The sequence below is a fragment of the Notothenia coriiceps genome, unplaced genomic scaffold, assembly GCF_000735185.1.
Source record: "Notothenia coriiceps isolate Sejong01 unplaced genomic scaffold, NC01 NC01_scaffold00019353, whole genome shotgun sequence".
NCBI classification, from domain to species: Eukaryota; Metazoa; Chordata; class Actinopteri; order Perciformes; family Nototheniidae; genus Notothenia; species Notothenia coriiceps.
In genome coordinates this window covers 513,662-535,341 of record NW_011352054.1, presented here as the reverse complement: position 1 = coordinate 535,341, position 21,680 = coordinate 513,662, and the positions used below count along the sequence as shown (strand labels likewise).

At 40.0% G+C, this 21,680-nt stretch overlaps 2 protein-coding genes across 2 annotated transcripts in view; one reads left to right on the top strand and one right to left on the bottom strand.

The window, feature by feature from the left end:
* LOC104951934 (hepatocyte growth factor receptor-like) overlaps positions 1 to 4,634 on the top strand; it is a 14,923-nt gene extending 10,289 nt beyond the window's left edge. The window contains exons 2-6 of the mRNA XM_010778669.1: positions 1,416 to 1,597; positions 1,726 to 1,835; positions 1,980 to 2,145; positions 2,979 to 3,115; positions 4,138 to 4,634. Coding sequence (XP_010776971.1) covers positions 1,466 to 1,597; positions 1,726 to 1,835; positions 1,980 to 2,145; positions 2,979 to 3,115; positions 4,138 to 4,369 — 777 coding nt within the window. The 5' untranslated portion in view covers positions 1,416 to 1,465 and the 3' untranslated portion in view covers positions 4,370 to 4,634. The remainder of the gene's footprint in view (positions 1 to 1,415; positions 1,598 to 1,725; positions 1,836 to 1,979; positions 2,146 to 2,978; positions 3,116 to 4,137) is intronic.
* A 15,005-nt stretch (positions 4,635 to 19,639) lies between these two features.
* Positions 19,640 to 21,680, bottom strand: part of LOC104951957 (macrophage-stimulating protein receptor-like) — a 32,563-nt gene continuing 30,522 nt past the window's right edge. The window contains exons 3-6 of the mRNA XM_010778704.1: positions 20,864 to 21,018; positions 20,620 to 20,709; positions 19,861 to 20,070; positions 19,640 to 19,751 (exon numbers count right to left, since the gene is read on the bottom strand). Of these exons, the coding sequence (XP_010777006.1) occupies positions 19,663 to 19,751; positions 19,861 to 20,070; positions 20,620 to 20,709; positions 20,864 to 21,018 (544 nt within the window). The 3' untranslated portion in view covers positions 19,640 to 19,662. The remainder of the gene's footprint in view (positions 19,752 to 19,860; positions 20,071 to 20,619; positions 20,710 to 20,863; positions 21,019 to 21,680) is intronic.

The following is a 21,680-nucleotide window of genomic DNA, read 5'->3' as shown; positions in this document are numbered from 1 at the left end:
AAATGTCAGAATAAATGGGCGAGCCTTCTCTGCGAAGTAAGTTCAGGGAGTCCTCAACTCGACCCTTAATGCTTGCATTCATACATAACGCCCCCTTTGCCAACTCTTACACCAACCCAACAGTCTCCTTAATTAGCCGCTCCTAATTTAACCTGCCAGTCTCTTCTATGCTTTGCTTGCTGCTGCTATTGCTCAGCTACTTCCCGTCGGTGCTGCTTGCCTGCCATACTTGCCAACCTTTTAGACCATCAGAAATCGGGAAACATTTCAAATGCAAAAATTGGGGGGGGTGGCTAGTGGAGTTCGCCGAGCTGTTAGATTAACATTAACATGCTTATTGTAGTTGTAAGTGCACTGCCTGCGGCCTGTACACGCGTCCTTGATGGAGGCACATGTGTGGACTAGACTGCATTTTACAAGAGAGGGTGAGCAGACGAGTAGAGTAGTTACCTCAATTCTTGTCTCGTTTTCTCGTGAATATCTTCCTCACGCCTCTCAGAACTTTTAGTTGCGCGCGGCTAGCTAACAAGAGATGTGTTACCATGGAACACCAAAAAACATGGTGTTCGCTGTAATTAAGTCCGAGTGGAAAACAGTCGCTGTTGTAAATCTGATTTTGTTCAGAAATCGGGAGAAAATGCGGGAAGAAATATGACCGGAGGACGGAAAGACGCAATGAAATGGAGGTCTCCCGCGGAGATCGGGAGCGTTGAACAAGTATGCCTGGCTGTGCCCACCCCAAGCTTCCACTGTAAGGGCTCGGGGGGCTTAGCGTTATTATTTTCATCACTCAATCGTGCTATGTATACTCTGTGGAGTGATGAGGCCCGGAGCCTAAGACGCCAAACTCAACTAATATGCTCGCTTTCTAATAAAACATGTTTTAAAGAAAACACGTGAGTTTGTGACTGAACTCTATAGTTAACTCACTTTTCTTAATGAAAGTAATAGATTTGGGATATTTCATGATGATATCTATGAGTACGGTTGTTTGACCCTTCTCACCTGTAGTGTATGCAAAACAAATCCTTCAGAAGCGTGCATACACCAACAGGGTACATCTTATCTATATTCCTAAGGTTTTTCACAGAGGGTGTTTTTTATGTATCCTTCATAGCCTGAGCTATAGAACATCCTATAAACATTGTGAAAATATATTTTTTAAGGCTGTTATGATAGAAAGGGTAAACGCCTTCTTTGAACTTCTTTAATTCTACTTCTAATTCTAATTGTTCAGATTTCGGTTCCAGAAGTTAATAAGACGATGCCTCATTCCATATTTTCATATATCATTTAAGGAAACTTTTAAATACTTGTTTCCCCTTAATAGCAGCTTCTTAAAATTGCGATTCAGTGCCTCCCTTCTTTACATTTGAGCACATAATGGTTATGTATGTATGTCTGTGTGTCACCAGGAATAACAGATGTGGAGGAGGTGGAGCAGTTTCTGAAGGAGGGTATCATAATGAAGGGTTTCCACCACAGCAACGTGCTCTCCCTGCTGGGCATCCTCCTGCCGCAGGAAGGCCTCCCTCTGGTGGTGCTGCCGTACATGAAACACGGGGACCTGCGGCACTTCATCCGCTGCGAGAAGAGGGTGAGAATCCTACATTAAAACAGTGCAAATTAATCCTTTTTGAGTGTATGAACACCCATCTGTCAAACAATGTACATTTTCAACGGTTTTAAATTGTGTTTTGTCATTTGTTTGTGGGATTTCTTTAGAATCCCACCGTAAAGGATCTGATTGGCTTCGGGCTGCAGGTCGCGAAGGGGATGGAGTATTTGGCTCAGAAGAAGTTTGTTCACAGAGATCTCGCTGCACGCAACTGCATGTGAGTCGTAACGATGTGCAGAGAAAGCAGCAATTGATCTCCCGCCATTAGGAACTGAATAACTCTTTTATTCAGCGTGGGGAGATGTTTCAGCTTGTCGCATTGCAGTACAACAAACTATAATTCTACTTTCTCTGCCTTCAGGCTGGACGAGTCATACACAGTGAAGGTGGCAGACTTTGGCATGGCCAGAGATGTTTTTGATAAAGAGTATTACAGCGTTCAGGACCACAGGAAGGCCAAGCTGCCCGTCAAGTGGATGGCCATCGAGAGTCTGCAGACGCAGAAATTCACCTCCAAGTCTGACGTGGTGGGTAAAGAGGAGCGACTGAACGATATTGCCTGGACACAGCCCTTGGTTCTCTTGACATTCAATCATAACTTATTGAGCAGACTTGATACTCCAGCAGATGGCACTGTGCCACAAATGTTTCACAATCAGTTTGTTTGCCACATGGATTCTAGTCTTCTGGAATGAAATAACAAGAACATGATTTAAATATTGTAGTAGATAAAATACCATCCAACCAAACTATTCAGCTCAGTGAGTGTGGTGGCTGAAACTTAAATAAAACCAGCAAACTAACATAACAACAAACTAAAAAGTCAAAACTGTAACAAAACAGACAATAATTGAAGAGTAATATGTTTTATGTGAGGGACTGCGGATGGAAATGAGCTCAAAGCTAAATCTGGCACTGTTACGCTTGATACATTTTAATGTTTTAAGTGTTCATTACTGTGCATTGTCCCTGCCAAATAAACCATTAAATGAAATGAATACATATTTCAACCATAATAATATTAACAATAGTGTACTAATAGTGTACTATCGTATGTAATATGATAATTTAGCATGTAATGTCACTTCCTGGTAGCTTTAAAGCACAAAACGATATAGTTGCAGGCTGTTTCACAATAATTTTCCTCTTCCACCACCTGACCTTCCTCCTATGTATGTGTACAAAGCTGTACAGTTTTAGAGTGAGAGACAAATCAATCCATAAGGGTTCCTTTAAAAGTTGTTTCTAGATTTCTAACCTTTTCTTTACATTTCTGCAAAATCACAAGACTGAATCAAAGTTAATTTATGCACATGTGTAGGCCTACTGGTACTAGTAACGTTTGCCTCTCCTGACGCAGTGGTCCTTTGGTGTGCTGATGTGGGAGATGCTGACCAGAGGAGCGAGCCCCTACCCAGAGGTGGACCCTTATGACATAACACATTACCTGCTGAAGGGCCGGAGGCTCCCCCAGCCTCAGTACTGCCCTGACCCTTTGTAAGTAGGAGCATTGCGTTGCTGGCTTTGTTGCATAAATCCATAGAATAGCTGTAAATTAGTTGCGGTTGCTTAGTTTGCATAAATCCAAAGTTAAGCGCCACATAATGGAGGGCTAGTTCAGTATGAACACTACTATAATAATAACACCGATTTACTAGAAGACGGAAGAACAAAGTCCACGTAGTAACAACAAGATTTTTTAACAGTCACTCAGTAAAACCTGTCATTTCTCCACTATGTTATTTCAACAGTTACGCAATGACGTTTGGGAGTTAATCTATGTCTACAAAACACTTTGTCCGTCACAAAACCACATATACACACACTGGTCTGACTAGAAAGAAGACGCTTTAATGATAAATCCATTGGACTGTAAGCTGTTGCCCACAAACTTAAAGATTGATAGAGAATAAATCAGCTATTCCCCTGTACTCATTCAAAAAGGTGTTTTCCAGGGACCAATGTGGAAGAACATAGAACATTAGAGGGATAGTTGCTTTCTCAACAAAAGTTGAATGGGAAGATTGAAACAGCTTTCATGTTTGTAGAGTAAATAAGCTACAGCTAACAGAAGGCTAGATTAGCCTAGCTGTAGCCTGCTGTTTATAGCTAGCTATCATTTGCACAAGCTAACAAAATCCACCAACCAGATCCTCTACACTCAATAGATAACACTGTTATGTTGTTTGTTTAATCCAAAGAAAAGAAGTGTAAAAAAGTGTGTGTTATCTGAAACTCTTTATTGCGCGAGATCAACTTCCTGGTTGCCTGGCCTTGAAGCTCCTGCTTTTGAATGCTTGGAAACAAACACAATGTTTTAAAAAAGTCAGTAGCTAAATCTGGAATTTCAGGATTTTAAAATAGCCATATTTAAAAACAAAAATGGTTTGTAAAAATGTATCTTTATCAATGTAACATAATAAACAAATCACAGATTGTTAAAATTGTAATATGGGGAGATTGTATTGTGTGGTGGACTGAGCTGTCCCTTACTCAGCCTCTTTCTCTGTTGTTTCCAGGTATAGCATTATGCTCCAGTGCTGGGACCCTGATCCGGAGTTGAGGCCCAACTTTTCTACGTTGCTGTTGGCCGTCGCCACCATCCTGACCGGCCTGGAGGGAGAACACTACATCAGTCTGAACGTCACCTACGTGAACCTGGACCAGCCGAGGCCCTACCCGGCCCTCACAGAGTCTGCGGACGAGAACAACTCCACGGATGGTGAAGACTCAGGCTCCATCTCCTCCTGATCCACTCCTCTTCCTCTCTCCACTTTAAACTGGTATTGGTGCTCACAGCGAGGATGCAAACAAATTCAATTAGGTCGCAACAGTATCTCCTACTAGTAAGCATTGGAAACAGAGGTGCTGCCTACTATAATGTGCGTGGAAGTGGTGTTAAGATGCTTTCAGGGCAGCCATATTCGAGGGCTGTCACGTTGCCGCCATAGATAAGTAACGTTTCAGTTTCCACTCTCATTTTAAGCTGGATATACACTGTCTGGTTTGGAGCAACGAAAAACAGCATTATTGCGCCACCGTCGGTCCTCGCTTATCCCTGAACACAGCTTAGCCAACACCACCCAACAAACCTTCATTCAGTCCTACTTTAAAATTGGTGTTGCATGTCTAAAAATGTGTTTTGCACTTTATTATGCAAATATTATGCACTTTTTCTGTCTTTACTGCCAGTCAAATTGCTTTTAAATATACAACTCATCATTCACCGATTCCAACACAGTCATACAGAGGCGTAGGCTGCCTTGCTGAGTGCCACACCTAGACTCACCCAGCAATTTGGGGCTCAGTATCTTCCCCAAGGACACTTTGACACGTTGAAGTGTCCTTGGGGATCAAACAACCCACTGGAGGACGACCATCTACCTCTTGAGCCACAGCTGCCTGTACAGTGTATGCCCAGCTTTAAAATAATTTGAAAAACATTTAGTTTCCCTTCAGATAACATATGTCCGTTACGATACATCGAACCAGTTTTGTGGTACTACCTTGTTAGCTAGAGAAAATAACACGATGTATCCATAAGAGGCTAATTAGTTGGTTAGTTAGTTAGCTAACTAACAAGGGTTCAAAAAACTGAGTTTGTTCACATTAATTGAAGTAAAGATGGAAAAAAGAACAGGCTTGGTTTAAAAAGACTCAAACCTTCCCCAGCACAGATGTGTTTCCGCACAGCAGGGATCTTTTCCATATATCTGTTTCTTTCATCCTCACACAGTATGGATATTATACATGCAAAGCCAGTTCTTCAATGTCCAACAGTGTTGACTACGGTATTGAAGAAAGATGTTACATAAAGCAGAGCATTTATGTAATTCAGTAGCTTTCTTTACAACATAGTGTACTGTTACAGAGCCCATTCGTGTATATTTGTTTAGGTATGACATTCACACGCTATTAATTGTCTTGCAATGTAATGATTGTTCTGTATATTATGGATCACAATGTTAGACACAATATCATGAAGGCAATCTGACGTCACCCTGTTGTTGTATTTCAGACAGAAATGTCTTTGAGATAGTGTAATAAATTAAAAATATTTATTTGTTTATAGATTTCTGCTCATTCTGTGGACTTCAAGTAAATATGTGGTATGCAAACTCTGCTGTTTGATTTTCAAATATGTTTTGCTCTATGTCCTCCAAGTTTATTTCTAAATGTTTGTTTTGGATTATAGGTATCAGAGGAGGGTGTACAACTTAAACTATGAAAGGAAAATAAGATAATAATAATAATGTAGGGCACTGAGATAAAAGCCCTTAGTACATTTTAAAATACACAGATTTTATTATTTGGTTACATTATCAAAGATTCATTGATACATTTTTCATTTATGTTTTTAAAACATGCCTGAAACAACTCCTTTGTTTACTTCTGAAGCATAGTGACATCACTATGTAACACTTTTTAAAGTACAATTTGGTGTACCAAACAAAGCAAGGGAGGTTGATACTTCCAATGATTTATCAGGCTGCTGTGTTTTGTTGCTTTCCCCACTAGAGGCCAGCATTGTTTGCCCTAAAAGCAACATGGATGCAGCATCCTTTACGTGTGTCTTTTTGGCCAAAGAATAGCAACATAGTTACCCAACTCTTTCCCCCCATCTCTTATAAACAACCAATGAGCCCTCTTGATGCCACATTAGATATTAAACTCAGAAAAGCAGCTCAGGCAAAGCAGGCTCGTTGTAACTCTCCCCTTTCTCTTTCATTTGTTCTGCCATCAGTGCGGCCGTTTGACCGGAGCAAACGGACGCTTTTCCGATTAAAGTAGTTGAAGAAACAGCCAGCAAAAGACAAACAATCTGTCAATCTCACAAACAAACCAAACAAACGTCTCACCAACATACTGTAGCAAGTCCCAGAGCTGCAAACAGACGTCACACACGCAACGAGCGCACTTCCCCCACTATATATGTCCTTTTCAGGTTTTGGGGTGAACTGCCCCATTAACATGTATTTACTCCGTCCTATCTTCCGTTTGTGTGGACTTCAAACCACATAGAGAGATGCGACAGCGGACACTGGTTGATCGTGACGCAGAGAGTGTGTCTGTTTACTGCATGTGTTATATGGCAGCCTCATTAGAGGAAACATGAATAACCATAGCTCGAGAGCTGTGTCAAGTTTGGAGAGGGGGGGGGGAAGCAATCTGTGAGATTGGCCATCTGAACAGACCTTTTTTTTTGTAATCGGCATGCTAATTATTTCCATTTCTATGCGATGATGGCAGGCGCTCACATGAGTGGCGGCGCGGTTGGATTCTGTTCCAGTAGAATCTGGCTTCATAGAAATGAAAAACCCAATGGAACCAGTGAAGCAATACTCTACTCGGCAGCAGCTCAAATGACAATAATTTGAGGTCTTTCTGACACATTCAGCGCTTGCATTCAAATAAGCCTATTTTTCGCTGGCGGTATTACCGTCATGAACCGCCGAAACCCAGCCTGAATACCTTTGCCTTAACAATTCGTAAAAGTGCCACTGTGACATTACAGTTGTAGTCAGCTATACTTATACTGAAAAATTCAGCAACATCTCTTCACGTCAAAATGGCTGAATGTTCTGTGTGTGTTCTGTAAAATAATCTGGTGTTCATACACAACCCTGACTCTGTAAATGGGGAAACAAACAATGTGGCTCAGACCAAGCCAAGCCACATGGCCAATCAGCAACCAACTGTTCAAGCTAGTGCAAAGGCCAAGGATACAAAAAGAGAAAGGCAGGGGGGAAAAGCCAACCAATAGAAGTGTGAGTGCCGAGTGGTGATGTGATTATGCTACAGAAGTAAACAAAGGAGTCCAATGGAGGTGTTGTGTGTGTTTGTTTGTGTGTGTGTGTGTGTGTGTGTGGGAGAGAAACTCCCTCTGGAGGTAACTTTGGGTGTACTGTATCACACCTACAGTACATTACAGGGAATGGAAAACACTAATAAGCGGAATAGGGCCCCTTTAAGTCCACTTTTAAGATAGTGAGATCAGCACATCTCTCCTTACAACAGATCTTTAAACATACTGCAAAAATAAATCTGGAGAAGTTACATCTGTTACATTTTGCAACCTTGCACATCCAGCCCCAAACGACCAAGTGAATTTATGAGAGCTGCACGTAAATCATTCAACTTAATTAAACTGCACAGCCTTTGGGTCTTAATGTTTTTGTAGTGGCTGTTAGAGGCAGACTTGAAGAGGAAAATATTTGTGTACAATGTTAAGACCATAATTGGTGCATCCAGCTCTCAACGCTCAGAGCAATTATTGCTAAACTTCAATTCATTACTTCTTGTGGGCTGAGAGGTTTTCATGTGACAATACTCTAGACATCATAAATTACTCTAAATGAGGTTAACGCATGTCTCAGAAAGTTGCTATGGCTGTGCCCCTAAAGTTACAGCATATTTATAGTTTAGACTCATTTAATGTTGTGCCTTTATAATATAGGAATCATACCTTTTATTTTGTATACCGTTCATACTTGCAATGCTAGTCAAAGTGTTTCCCAACAAGAATACGAAAAAAGGAAGCTGCTTCGAGGATCTTAGTCAATATCACCATACAGTGCATTTGAGACTTCCCCATTTCCAAAAAAGAAATCTGAGATTTTCCATTAAACTTCATATTCATTGTATTAAGTAGACGTTATGCTGTTAGAAATGGATGTTGGTCAAGCTCCCACACTTTTTTATAAATGAACTGCAAGTACATGCAAACAGCTAAATGTATCCACCCTGTCATGGACACAATTCAAAGAGTAAATACATTGTAATTACATACTGTAGTGATTATAAAATGTACATTTCCATTAACTTAAATATATTGTTGAGAAAGGCACTATAGCTTTCTGAAAATGTACATTTTATATTATTTATGGAAGGTTTGCTGAGGGTGGACAATGACAGGGTGGACATTTTTGGCTAATATTAGCATTTAATGAGCACATGGTGGACCTTCAGTTAGCAACATGATTCAGTTAGCAAGGTGACTGTGTACTGTTTAACAAATATATTTCGAATTTCTGAAAGGTTTTAACTTTTTATATTAATTGACATTTCACTATGACAGAGTGGACATGTTAAGCTTGACAACATCCAACTACACACATAGTATGATTAACATTTCGAAATATAAGTTAAAAAACGTACTTTTCAACTATCCAATGTCTCAGCCTCCATTGAAGAAAGACAAAATGGTGGTAGTAATGTCACTGAAAACATCAGAGGGTTTTTTTATGGGGCAGGGTGGACAGAAAATGTCAGGGACACATGAAAAATGTTCAATATTATTATGAAAATAGAATATACATGATCAAAATGACTCGTTTTATCAAATAACTCGTTGTGGACAATAACACCATATAATTCTTTTTAAAATGTAGTATCCTTTAACCACTTATTACACACACTGTAGTTAGCAGAGTAGTGTGTGGGACATGCCAAAATCACGTATATCCAATGACAAAATAAGTTATAAAATGAAGGAAACACATTTCAAGAGACTTATTGTAAAAAAAATATTTATATGAATTATAATCAACGATACATGTCTTATGAATGCTCTTGCCTATTTATAAACTAGTGGTTGGCTGATGGGCTTATATACAATATGACCACATACTCTCCTAAACACCCCAATAACCATCTGTAGTAAGAACTCATAGCAGATGTAACTTAAAGTGAATGCTATATTGATGCATCCATATCCTTACATTTCTTTGTTTGTGGCTAGTAAAGTGCAATGCATTTTCATTCATACGAATCACAATGATGCAGCATAGATTATTTGAAATGAAAAGGCAGAATGTTGACCCACCGCTCTGCAGCAGAACCTTTGAGCAGGCTGTGTGTCCGTGCAGACAGCTGATGTAGAGAGGAGAGCCCAGATGGGACCTCTCATAGTCTGGATCTGCTCCGTGAGACAGCAGGGACTCTACACACGTGGTGTTACCTGCATACACACGTACACACGCACGCACATACACACGCACGCAGTTTATTTTATTTAGCAATATCCTTGCACTCTCCAGGTTTCACTAGGTCATGTGTAGTTATATAAGAAGTATATATCAGACTGCACACAAGGGTTGTGTTCTGTGTATTTACCTATATTTACCTATATATATATATATATATATATATATATATATAGCTTACATCAGAAGTAAGGGATGGAAAAAGTGTGCCCGTGATAATGGCGCATTTCCACTACAGCGCGGAGCGCGGTTTAAGCGTGCCGTGCCAAACCCGGCCCGTTTTTTGTTGCGTTTCCACTAGGACGTTTTAGAGTTGAGGGGAATAGATACAGAAGAGATTCCTCGGTTACAATTACATCCGGTCACCAAGAGTTTCACCCCCCGGCGCGGGGGGTCCCCCCGGCGTCTCCGTAACTATCCCCCCCCCGCGCTCTCTGGTCCTCCTTTTACAATAATTTTTTTTTTTTTTTTTTTTTACAAAATTTTTAATAACTAAACTTTATTATATATGTCATGATAATGCAGACCCACGAGACACAAAGTAATTCAACCGAGAACACACTACCACACACCTTGCTGGTAAAACACACGCACGCGGCTCACTCTCGCGTGGCCATGGCCTAGCAACAACAATCGAGACCACAGATCGCTCGATGCGATTGCTTATATTTCCTCGAAAAGTTGTTGTTTCACCTCCTCTCAGAGAGACAGTCTTACTCTCTGAGTCACTCGATTTCCTGAGAGTCACAATAGAGTTCAACCCAGAGTTTGCAAAACCAGTGGTAATTACATTTGTTAATAAAGGCTCGGGGTGCAAATATACTACGTAATATCAATATTTTTTTATTCTCTTATGTTAATTTTGTTCCATACTTTATGATATACTGTAAATTTTTTCTTATTGCAATTTTTCCCTCACTAAACATTTTATAGGTATTTCTTTTTCATTAGACAAATGTCAAACAAAGTTTACCCACAACTCTCTACATAGGTATCTAGAGAAGTACAACGAGAGTTTCACGTGGTCTAACTACGAAAATTGAAGTTATAAATTTTTAGAAGGTCCCCTCGAACGGGGGACTGGAGGGATACACTCCAGGTGTGGTGGTGGATATTTTTATTGTGAAATGGGGACGAATGTGGATTATACGGCACTCGACTAATAGCCTCGGAAGTAACATTTCAGCGCCATGTGACCACACCACACACAACCCCTAACAATGTCATCTATGTAAGGTGACACGCTGTCTGTAATTACCCTTTTGGGATTTACAAACTCGTGGGAAGATACTTTTGCAGTTTCGATTGGTGTGTGGGGGTTTTATCTTAGAACCGCGGCGGTGACTCGGACGATAAACACAACCCCCCCGGGCTGATAAAAAAAAAGAGGTTTCCCCCCCGGACTGTCTTTTTCAAACTCTTGGTGACTACTCCGGTTCTTCCCCCTGTCAGGGAGACGCTACGGCGACAGTCTCGTCCTAGACGTCTGTCCACAGGACAATGACCTGATTACCTCGACTTACACTTGTAGTCTCTGTCATTGGACTTTAGTCTCCGGACACCTCTATCGCGGATGACGACCTTTTTGTGTTGTTGACGACGACTGTAAACTTCCATAACGTTGTAGAAGATGACGTCACTAAGAGTCTCGAAATAGTGTTTTGTCATTATCCATTGTGAGAGAGAGAGACAACGAGGCTCTCAGAGACGGTCAACACAGCAGAAGTCTAGTCCTTGGACTAACCTGGTAGGTCTGACTTCGACGGAGGGGCGGAAGGGAGAGGGAGTGAACGAGTGAGTGCTAGACCTCATATGTATCCTACTACCCCAGTACTGTCGCTCCTAGTTGGTGTTAATTTTTTAACAGAAATAAATTTGTGAAGTTTAAGGGTTCCACGTCGGTTCGGGGAATAATTGGTGTAAATTAGAGTGAGTATTGTTACAAAACTTGAAATACCAGAATTGTATTTTTTAGTGACCTTTTAGATGATGGACATAACGACACGAATTAATCCACGGGAGCGAAAACACAACAGTATTGTACAAATAAATCTACAAAATAAGTTATCCTGAAACTCTATAAGGAAAACTGTCTACTAAAAGATTCGGCTCATGACTGTTCGACTGGGTCTGAAAGTTGATACAACCAATGTCTGGTTATATTATAGCCTTTATAACCTTGAATAACAAGGTAACCGATCCCGACCTGAAGTCCACAGGATATACATTTACATTTATCACTTATTTACTACAGTACAGACTGTACTGAAGGACTGGAAAGGTCGTGAGAAGTCGTACACTCCTCCGAGTGTGATCAGACATCAACTATTTTTTTCTAATCAGGAACGACTCTGATGACTCTCCGGACGAAACATAAAGACCTCGGAAAGCAGGTTCGTTCCAACCGTTGTACGGATTTATTGAGGGTTGTTGGTACTAGGTTGAGAGAAGGTACGGTGAGGTCTAACACAAACAATGAAGCCGTAGTAAAACTTTACACATAATGTTAATTTAGTGCCAGTTTATGAGCAAGTAGAACAACATCAACATCGGGGAAACGGTCGCTAAGAGAGAGATGCAAAAATCGTATGAGTCGGGCCAAACAACCGGGGCCTTTCTTGGACCTAAAAACCTCTCGGTCTTTTTTAGACACTTTTGTCATGGGCAANAACTATGAGAGACAAAATGAGAAGAAAAAAAAATCCAGAAAATCACATTGTCTGATTTTTAAAGAATTTATTTGCAAATGATGGTGGAAAATAAGTATTTGGTCAAATACTTATTTTCCACCATCATTTGCAAATAAATTCTTTAAAAATCAGACAATGTGATTTTCTGGATTTTTTTTTCTTCTCATTTTGTCTCTCATAGTTGAGGTATACCTAGGATGGAAATTACAGGCCTCTCTCATCTTTTTAAGTGGGAGAACTTGCACAATTGGTGGCTGACTAAATACTTTTTTGCCCCACTGTATATAAACTCCCCAAACAAGCAAAAACCTACCAGTTTCACCCACTGTCTCTGCCACCTCCCTCCATGCCTGGTTCCTCCGGTTTGTATCCCGGTAAATAGTCTGGTCGTAAAGAACCGGGTGATTTGCTACCATAATTTCTCATTTGAAATATGAGCTTACACGTGGTTTGATTGGCTAGCGCTTATACTTTCAGATTTGCATAAACGGGATTTGATTGGCTGACGCTTCCACCTCAGCTTGAAAATCCTGGAAATCCTGGAAATATTCGCTTTGCTTCCCCACAATGCAGTTCGGCGAAAAGCGAGGCAAAGTGACGTCACCCCATTCAAAGCGTTGGAAGCGTTGGAAGATTTTTTCAAAGCTGCTGTGTGGACGGGCCGTAACTGTACGGAGGCTCAGTCATTGGTACATGTTCATTTACAAAGCCATGTTAGGTAAACTACCTTTTTATATCTGCTCTCTGATCTCTCGACGAATTGAAAGTACTTATTGCCTGAGATCTCATGATGTTGTTTTATTAAATGTGCCAAGTGCTAGGACTGTCTTAGGGAAGAAAGCTTTTAGTTGTGCAGCTCCACTAAATTGGAACAGTCTGCAAACATGTTTAAAACTGAGCACTTTGGTTCCCCTGCATCATTTTAAAACTCGGCTGGGTGACATGCTGTTTGATACTCATGGTACCTGTCACTGTAAATAGAGTTTGTAAACTGTACCCTGTACATTATGTTGTATGTCATCTTTATTGTTGTTCTGTTGTTTTTATGTTACATGTGTAACTAATGTCCTGCAGGTCACCCTTGAAAAAGAGATCTTTTGATCTCAAGGGGCTTTCACCTGGTTAAATAAAGGCTACAATTCGTCATACACTCAAATATCACAATGCACATTTCTAACACTGATTTGTGTGGAAGAATCATAATGTCTTCTTATTTCATCGCTATTATTAATTATAATCACCGTTATGATGCATTACAAGCTGGTTATGAATCACTGACTATACTCTTGTTTGCTGTAAGTATATGACAAATAATGGATATAATTTAACCTTAAAAGCAGTGACAAGCAATTAAAAGCAATTAATATGATACTTTATTTTTTAAATTGTTATAAAGTGCTTTATAATATGTTGGGATCATTGTTTTAAGACTTAGGAATATTTTAAAGTGGAGATAGCTATGATAAAACAATGCTATAAGCAGAATATAATGCATAAACAATATTATTGAACTCCATTATAGACTGGGGCATGATATAGATTGTCACTATGCTAAATAATTTATCTGTTATGCTAGTGCTACGCATGAAAGTCTTTATTATTCCGCCGGGTTATTTTGCGCCACTTCTCCTCCCGCATTGAACATCGCAGAAACTCTGTTCAAACATCAAAACGTTCAGCTCGGTCGGGAATCGATGGCTATTACTTCTATCATTCATAACTTTCATAATTCCAGAGATAAATCCCATAATTCATCACATTTTTAACCATTGAAGTCAATGGAGAAATCTTCAGACTTCAGCAATCTTCATGCAACTTCAACTGCAAACTGCTCCTTCATACTTTCACTCAGAAACCTCATTCCAACTTTAAAATGTTACACATCTTTCTGACATTATTCGTGTGACACAACTTTTAAATCTGATTCTTACTTTTAGAGATATTAAACATTGTTCAGACCTTGGTAAAGAGGGCTTCTTCAGATTTTGGAGGCGTGATGTCACAGCATAGAGTGAGGGACAGATTTAATTTTGTTTTCCTATTTCTTTTAAACCTGGCCAATTCCCAAACCCTGCATTCCCGAGACATAAATTTTTCATGACAACGTAGGAAAACAATCTCATAGCTGAAAGATTAAAAGAAATTAAGCTAAATAATTAAACAAAAATGCCTCTTGAGGGCATGAAGTGACAAAAACTTTCCTACACTATCTTCCATTAAACCGCCATTGTGAAATTTCAGGCCTCACCTTTCTCCACCACAGCAGCCGCACACCTTGTTAATCTGCCAAAAGGTGTGCGGCTGCTGTGGTGGAGAAAGGTGAAGGCTAATTTACAATGGCGTGTTAATGGAGATAGGTAGAAAGTTTTGTCACTCATGCCCTCAAGAGGCACTTTTTGTTTAATTATTCTAGCTAATTCTTTTAATCTTTTCACAAGCTATGGATGTTTTCCTACGGTTTGTCATGGAAAAATTATGTCTCAGGGAATGTTAGGTGTTTGGGAATTGGCAGGTTTAAAAAGGAAAATAGGAAAACAAAATTAAATCTGTCCCCACTCTAGGACTGTGACATCACGCACTCCAGAAATCTGAAGAAGCCCTCTTTACCAAGGTCTGAACAATGTTTAATTATTGTCTAAAAGTAAGAATTCGAGATTTAAAAGTGTATCACACGAATAATGTCAGAAAGATGTGTTAACATTTTAAAGTTGGAATGAGGGTTTCTGAGTGAAAGTATGAAGGAGCAGTTTTTGCAGTTGAAGTTGCATGAAAGATTGCTGAAGTCTGATAGATTTCTCCATTGACTTCCAATGTTAAAACGTGATGAATTATTGGGATTTATCTCTGGAATTATGAAAGTTATGAATGATTAGAAGTAATAGCCTACGATTCCAGACCGAGCTGACGTTTTGATGTTTGAACACGAGTTTCTGCGATGTTCAATTGCGGGAGAGAAGTGCGCAAAATAACCCGGCGGAATAATAAAAGACTTTCTATGCGTAGCACTAGCATAACAGGATTAGTTGGAAATGCTGTAGTTCAATAATATTTTTATGCATTATATTCTGCTATATAGCATTGTTTTATCATAGCTATCTCCACGTTTAAAATATCCCTAGTCTTAAAACAATGAATCCCAACATACTTATAAAGCACTTTATAACAATTTTAAAATAAAGTATCATATTAATTGCTTTAATTGCTTGTCACTGCTTTTAAGGTTAAATTATATCATTATTTTCATTATACTTACAGCAAATCAAGAGCTATAGTCAGTGATTCATAACCAGCTTGTAATGCATCATAACGGTGAATTATAATTTAATATAGCGATGAAATAAGAAGACATTATGAGGTTCTCCACACAAAATCAGTGTTAGAAATGTGCAAATTAAGAAGTATTGTGATATTTGAGTGTTATGACGAATGAGCCTTTATTTAACCAGGTGAAAGCCCTTGAGATCAAAAGATTCTCCTTTTTCAGGGTGACCCTGCAGGACCATTAGTTACACATGTAACATAAAAACAACAGAACAACATAAGATGACATACAACATAATGTCAGGGTACAGTTTACAAACTCATATTTACAGTGGGACAGGGTACCATGAGGCATTCAAACAGCATGTCACCCGCCGAGTTTTAAAATGATGCAGGGGGAACCAAAGTGCTCAAGTTTTAAACATGTTTGGCAGACTGTTCCAATTTAGTGGAGCTGCACAACTAAAAGCTTTACTTCCCTAAGGGACAGTCCTAGCACTTGGCACATTTAATAAAACAACATCATGAGATCTACAGGCACATAAGTACCTTCAATTCGTCGAGAGATCAGAGACCCAGATATAAAAACGGTAGTTTACACCAACATGGCTTTATAGAATGAACATGTACCATATGACTGAGCCCTCCGTACCAGTTAGTGAAGGCAGGACTGCCTGGTATACAGGGTACAGTGCATGAGTAAGTGCTTTACAGTTAGTAAAAATCTCAGGGGCACCTGGTGATAGCGGCATCTACTTTTTTCCAGGGCAGAGTGGGCAGGTGCATTCAATAGATCAAATCACTAGCACAGGTAAAAGGTCACAGAGTGAATGCCTTTTCCTGGCTTTCAAAGAGAAACAGGACTTGTTTCTAGAAAAAGAAACCTAGTCTAACCCTCAGCTTTTTAAGCAATTAATGGACCTGAAGTTTAAAAGTAGACGAATCATCAGCAGATACCAAGGTATTTATAACAGGTAACCACTGTTGCTAGTAACTTGTCCCTTGCATGAGTAACCATATCCAAGCAGCTGTCTGTAGTCCTTTTTAGCTTTAGAAAAGAGGCAATTTACCTTGGTTTTATCAACATTTAAAAGAAGCTTAAGCTCAAGCGGAGCTGAGTCTGAATAATGTTAAAAAACAGGCCGTGTGATTTAACAACAGCTCCTGAATGGAGGGACCTGCACAGGTACATCACGGTATCACTGCATTTAAGAAATGTAAAGTCTTTTTTTAGGCTTCATCCACGATTTTCACCTAAACTGTTGATATATTATAGAAGAATAAAAGTGGAACTAAACAGACCTTGGGAACCCACCATTAGCAATTGTTTAACCACTTCAGAGGACAAGCCATCAAATGAACACATTGGGACCTTTCAGAGAGGTATGTTCATAACACCCCCACTGACATGGCTGATATGCGATACTGGAATGCTCCTGCTTCCAAAATGTGATGATCCACGGTGTCAAAGCGCTTTGGGACAGTCAAATAAATAGAGCTGCACAACTCGCTTTTATTATCTAAAATACTCGGTAATGTCATTCACCACTTTCATTTGTCGCAGGTGATGGTGCTATGTTGCTTTCTGAATGCCTGGACTGAATGTATTAGACAGGATTATCATTTTTACATAAAAAACTCCTGTTACCTGTTCACTAATGGCGTTCGAGCACCTTCGGCCAGAAACTAACAATTTCTGAGATTGGCCTATAGTTATTTAAAATAGTTGCGCCCCCTCCTTTTAGCAAAGGGGGGGGGGCCCGCAAAAAGGGGGAAAAAAAAAACCAAATAAGCCTGACATCCATTACTTTTGGAAATGCATTGTGCTGGAGGGAGAGTGTTAAAAGAGTAGTAAGAGTAAGAGCAATAAAATCTGCAAGCTATCTTTAAAAAAAGAGAAGGTTCTATGTTGTCCGGGCCAGCCGGTTTCTTATGATCTAGCTTAGATAAGCTTCATGAACAACATTGACAGTAAAAGGAGTAAAACTGAAAGGGTTTTCCAGACCCAAATAAATGTTGTGTGAAATGTCGGTGATTATTGTCTATTCAGGCACCAGATATTTATGTAGTTCTCAAAAATACAGTCTATCTGAGGCTTTGTGCTGCCTAAAACACGTTTTAAGTATGTTTATAATGCATTTTACAGAATAGAAAGTACTATGAGTTATATGGTGTGGGTGAATATTAATTTGGTTTGGAAATACACATGCTATCTGTGTCCTCGGTTTCGAGTTTTTGTGCTGAGCTAGCTAAGATGGAATAGTTTTATATTTACTTCGCGATATGCGAGGTATCGACAAAGTAATTTAATGCCACATTAAAAGGTTTTGCTGAAGAAGATAATCTCAGGACTTCAGGGTGGCTTAGTAAATATAAACTGCAAATATCCAGTTTATATTAACAGGCTATCGAGCCAGAAGATTTAGGTTAAAGAAACACTGGACGTCCAAGGCGCACCCAAGCTGAATCTGCACAGCCACGGTGCAAGTGCTAATTGATAGAGTTTTTATTTGACTACTGTTATCTCATAAGCACAGCACCATAGGGTGTTCCCTTGAGACTACATGTCATGGATTCCAAGGTGAAAACTGGGGGGACTGTGTTTTAATCTTGCGTTGGTTAAATAGCTTGGAAAGTGCACTGCCCATATCAAATGTATAGGGATATAACCTTGACCAGAATGTGTGGAGTGTGATAACACACATGCCCCTCAGTCTAATGGCTATATGGGCAGGGGAGCTGAGGGGGGATTTAGCAGGATATAGTGTAGCTTAACAGTGTTAATGGCTCGAAAGAAATGTCTTTTATCTTGCCTTATTTTGCTCTTTTCTCACAACTGTCTCTTCTCTTTCCGCTCTCTGCTTCTCATTAATCACTGTACTCCAACGCCTGTGTTCTTCAACTCTGTTACTTCCCATAATGTTTGATATGCTAGGAACAAAAAAGTGTGGATCTTTCTTCTAAAAGTGCAGAATTTCAAACTATTGCTGAAAATATTTCAAGCCTTATATGAAAAGTAAAATCCCGTCTGGTAGGAAAAGACATTGCGTTCCCAGCCTCGAGTGTTAGTTGGAGAGGGAATCAGGGGAATGTAAAGTATTTTTATTTAGGGTGAGATGTGGCAGTATTTAAAAAATCCCTAGTGTAACACCTTACCCTGCAGTTCTCATCCTACCCAAAAAGCTTCACAGCCAATTAATCCCTCAGCCGGGTTAGAAACTAAAGCATGTATGTGGAATGGGGAAGGCTGGGAGGGAGCAGACATTTTAAATCACAAGAGAAAAATCTCTTTTAGTCGTTACAAAATCCCGTTAGGCCATTTGCAAATTAATCTCCGCTGGACAGTTTGCTGGTTTGTTTTTACATTGCATTTTTTATCCTCTCTACAGCCACCTTGAATTCCTGGGGCTCAAACAATATGGCTTCAAAAAATACCAACCAGGACAACATACTTCCATTGGCCGTCTCAGGGACATTTCTCTTCTTTTCGGCATTGCATGCCNTTTCTTTAACATGTTTATTAGAAGCTGCATATAGTTGAGTTTGGCGTCTAGGCTCGGACCTCATCACTCCACAGATATACATAGCACGATGAGTGATGATTAAATAACTAACCCCCCGAGCCTACAGGTGGAAGCTGGGGTGGAAGCTGGGGTGGGCAAGCAGACAAGCAGCAGCGACGTGGAAGTAGCTGCAGCAAAAGCAGCAGCAAGCAAAGCATAGAGAGAGATCTGGCAGGTTAAATAGAGCGGCTAATTAAGGAGACTGTTTGGTTGGTTGTAGAGTGGCAAGGGGCGTTATGTATGAATGCAGCATAAGTGCTCGAGTTGACTCCCTGAACTAGCTCGCAGGCTTCGCCCCATTTATCTGACTTTTATCTGTTTCAATCGGCAAATGAGGCAATATCAACTTTTGGTGAATTTAATAGAAATGCACAGACACAAATAGACACAATTTAATAAAAGAAACACCTTAATGTGTTCTCTTGCATGTTTTCTTCCTACTTCTCTGAGTAGAGAAATTGACTACAGAGTAGGAAAATCTTTTTGCCTGTCCGGCCTTAATAATAGACTTTATGCTGCATAGAAATATCGTCGCTATATAGAAGTTACTCACTATTCAGGGACTTGACAGCACAGTGGATTTCTCTGTTGTTTTGGTCCGTGAAGTAGCCGTGATAGACCGTCCCAAAATGACCTAGAGGGGGAAGAAATACAGAATTACTGCTGTTTCTCTCTCACTAAGCGTACACAAAGCTCCATAACAAGTGTCTCTTGTTTCAGATGAAGGCGGTGGGGTTCCTCACCCTTCCCTATGATCCGGTGGTGTTGCACAACGAGCATCTCAGCGGGAATAAGAACATCCTTCACCTCCTCCAGCAGCTCGGGCCGGAAACTGGAGATGGAGATCTTCTCTGAGGGCATGAGGGGGGTGAGGAAGGGATCGAGGCCCGATGCAGCGTAGCTCAGGAACCCCCCCTGACCCAACAGAGGGGTCGGAGGGCTCAGGGACGCTACTGAGAAAGACCAGAGAGAGGGGTTTAGTTATCTTTTGAAAAATGTGAAACTGAATCTGCCTTTCTTCCAGCAAAAGACATATACAAGTGCATACCCCATGGAAACAAAAGTACAAAAATTAAATAAATAATCACGTTGATGTAGTTAACAAACATTATTATAGTAAAGCAAGTTAGTATACATATGCTACACAAAAGCATACAAATATGATTAGTAAAATAAAGCTATTTTTACTGGGTATTTCCAAAAGTCAGATATTCTATATTATGCAAATATATTAGATATTTTCTTAGCCTTGGAAAATAAAATACGAAGATTTCATATTTAAGGACATCCTGATAGTTTCGCTAAAAATGATTTCTGGTAATGTGCACAGAAAGTCTTGGGCAGTCCAACTAGCAATGGGACACTGTGCCCTTATCATTATTGCATTTCACACAATGGTCTGGATTCCTGGCCTCAAAATAGTGTAATAGAGACTATAGGGTGTATTCATGACAGTTATAGAGGTACGTTTGTCAGAAGCAAAGTGCAGTATAGATAGTCACCTCTCCTGTAGTCCCCGATGGGCGACATCTCCAAGTTATTACTCCCAGAGCGGTTAGCGCTGTGGTTCAAACGGCTCTCTACCATGGAGGCTGAAAAACATTTCACAACTCTTTTTAATCATCAACCCCAGAAGAAGAACATCCCACGCAACACCAGGGATGTTCTATTTGAAAGACTTGTGTAATTCATCCCAAATGCCCAAGCACAGCCGCTACCAGTCAGACGTAACAGAGAGGAGCCCACCTTTCTTCTTCTTCCTCAAGTGCTTCATGACAACGAAGGCAAGCACCGCCCCGGCCACCAGAGCCGCCAGGATCCCCAGAACAATGCCCACCATGTAGTGGTTGCTGACCCTCATCACCGTACCGACGTTATGCACCTGCCCGTTGATGGAGATCTGAAAAACATTCATCATTCATCATCAAACACAAAGATTATGAAATGAATACATGTCAAATGTTTTGGCTTTTAATGCATGCCGACAGGTCAAAGTGTCCGAATGTTCTGGATTTATGCAAAGAATGTAACAAATGTGAGTGGTTGAAGTGAATGGAGCTTGTTCCCTTTTTGCATAACGGGCCTGAGAGGGAAAAGATCAAAGGAATTGTGGTTAGCTGTTTTCTGTTCAAGCTGTTTTTCTCTCCTCGGTTTATGACAACATGGAAAAGAAAAGCTCAGCTAGAATAATCTTTAAAATATCCTTTATTTAATCTTTCACGTGGAGAAAACTGTTTTTGTAAGTTTAACCCTCCTCTTGTCTTCGGGTCAAATTCGACGATTTTCTACTTTTATCAATCATACGTTTTTTGTTTTACATTTGATTGCATTAAGGCTTTATGATATCCTTCACAGTAGACATTTGAACATATTGCTGATCACCACTTTCATTGAATTTTGGATGATTTAGTCAACTTTGAAACACCTATGGTGTTCCCGGTCAAACATGACCGCCATAAAGAAAAGGAATTAGTAACCATCCGGATCAGATAAAACACAGACACACACACACACACACACACACACACACACACACACACACACACACACACACACACACACA